Here is a 1,503-nt window from a genome sequence, read left to right on the forward strand (position 1 = left end):
ACAACCAAGGTGGGTGAGTCCCAAGCCTGCATGTTAAGCTTTCCCACACACATTTTGCCCCACTGGCAGAATGACACCACATCACGAACGGAGGTCAGCTGCCATCGCATGCACTTCCTGGGCAGAAATAGGATTCCATTTGGGACGATGCTTCTTTCCGCCATCCTGGATATGCTTGGGCTATTCAGTTCTTATTTACAATCCTCGTGTTCCACCATGCTGAAGCGAATAGAGTGCACAGGGTTTTCAGGGCTTTGCCATCAGACCTTCTGGCACACATGCAGTCTTGCTTTGGAAGAATAGGTGGCATCTTTCCAGATTTTGCATGACAGCCCTTTGGCACAGTCACATCGCTGGAAAATTTCCAAGCCATGAGACCCTTTCTTGCGCTGCTTGGTGCATACCTCCCCTTGGTGCAGCACAGGCTTACAAATTTTGGTCCAGAAATGGCGAGCACAACAAAACCCCTCGGTGCAGTCAGAGGACCTTAAGCAAGGGTCGCCTTCGTGGCCTAAAGAGAACACCGTCATAGTTAGTAGTTCACAGAGAAGAACAAAGAAGGAGATTAAGTCCCTACTTTCAAAGTACATTAATTAGGAATGTACGGGAACTTAATTCACTCTTCAAAGAGTAAGAAATGTCTGTGACCCCAAGCCCGAGCACAATGTTTGGAAAAAGACTGCACATTCTTGAGCTTACAATATCAGTTTGAAATATTGACTGATCTACAATATCAGTCCTTTGGGGAACATTTTTGTTTAGTTCCCATACTTTTCAAAAAGGATGCATATGCATGTTTTAATCATTGGAAGAAGTGTACATTTGGCCACATATTTTCCTCCTGTTTGAAGTTGTGCAGGATTCCTGTTCAATCTCCACCTCCAACCCATGTTCACAGGTGAAGATAAGGAGAAACAAACATCAGGGTAGCAAGGAGAGCCTTAACAAGTGGGGAATTCGCTCATTTATCCATTCCTAGCATGAATATATATTCATAACACAGTTCAGAGACACACATCTCTATCTTTCAGGCTACTTGAGGTAACTTTGAATTTTACAGGTGGGTTGTGCAGTGAAATTTTGCAGTGATCCTAATGACTTAAGAAGAATCTTCCTGATTCCAGCTACAGAGCCATGTCCTCCTCTAGGATATTATAGCTGCAAGAGTCCTGCCAGATCACTTCCTTCCATTCAGTTTTCCAGTTTTCTTTCCTAGATGAGACTTGACATTTCTCATCTCTCGAAGATGAATGAGTAAGTTTTGGGAGAAGGGTGTTGACCTTCCCTTTTAATCTTGTGTTCATCTGCATGCCCTAACACCCTGATACCTTGTTGATCAGTAGTTCCAGTTTTGCTCCCGTTCTGTCAGCACTAAATGGAATTTGCTATTGGAGGGAGTGACATTGCATGTTGCATTGCATTCAAGTGAGAATAAATGGGCCCTGTTCTTCTAACTGTAAGAAAGGTAGATGAGAAATAGCTTCAAGTAAATATGTGCCTGTG

General features: G+C 43.4%; 1 protein-coding gene across 1 annotated transcript in view; it reads right to left on the reverse strand.

Annotated features, from left to right (window-relative positions):
* Positions 1-260: 260 nt before the first annotated feature.
* The window catches only part of DKK2 (dickkopf WNT signaling pathway inhibitor 2), a 62,545-nt gene continuing 61,302 nt past the window's right edge, over positions 261-1,503 (reverse strand). Inside the window, exon 4 of the mRNA XM_044429359.1 lies at positions 261-511. Coding sequence (XP_044285294.1) covers positions 261-511 — 251 coding nt within the window. The remainder of the gene's footprint in view (positions 512-1,503) is intronic.

This window comes from Varanus komodoensis, unplaced genomic scaffold (assembly GCF_004798865.1).
Source record: "Varanus komodoensis strain SLA01 unplaced genomic scaffold, ASM479886v1 scaffold2, whole genome shotgun sequence".
Taxonomy (NCBI): Eukaryota; Metazoa; Chordata; class Lepidosauria; order Squamata; family Varanidae; genus Varanus; species Varanus komodoensis.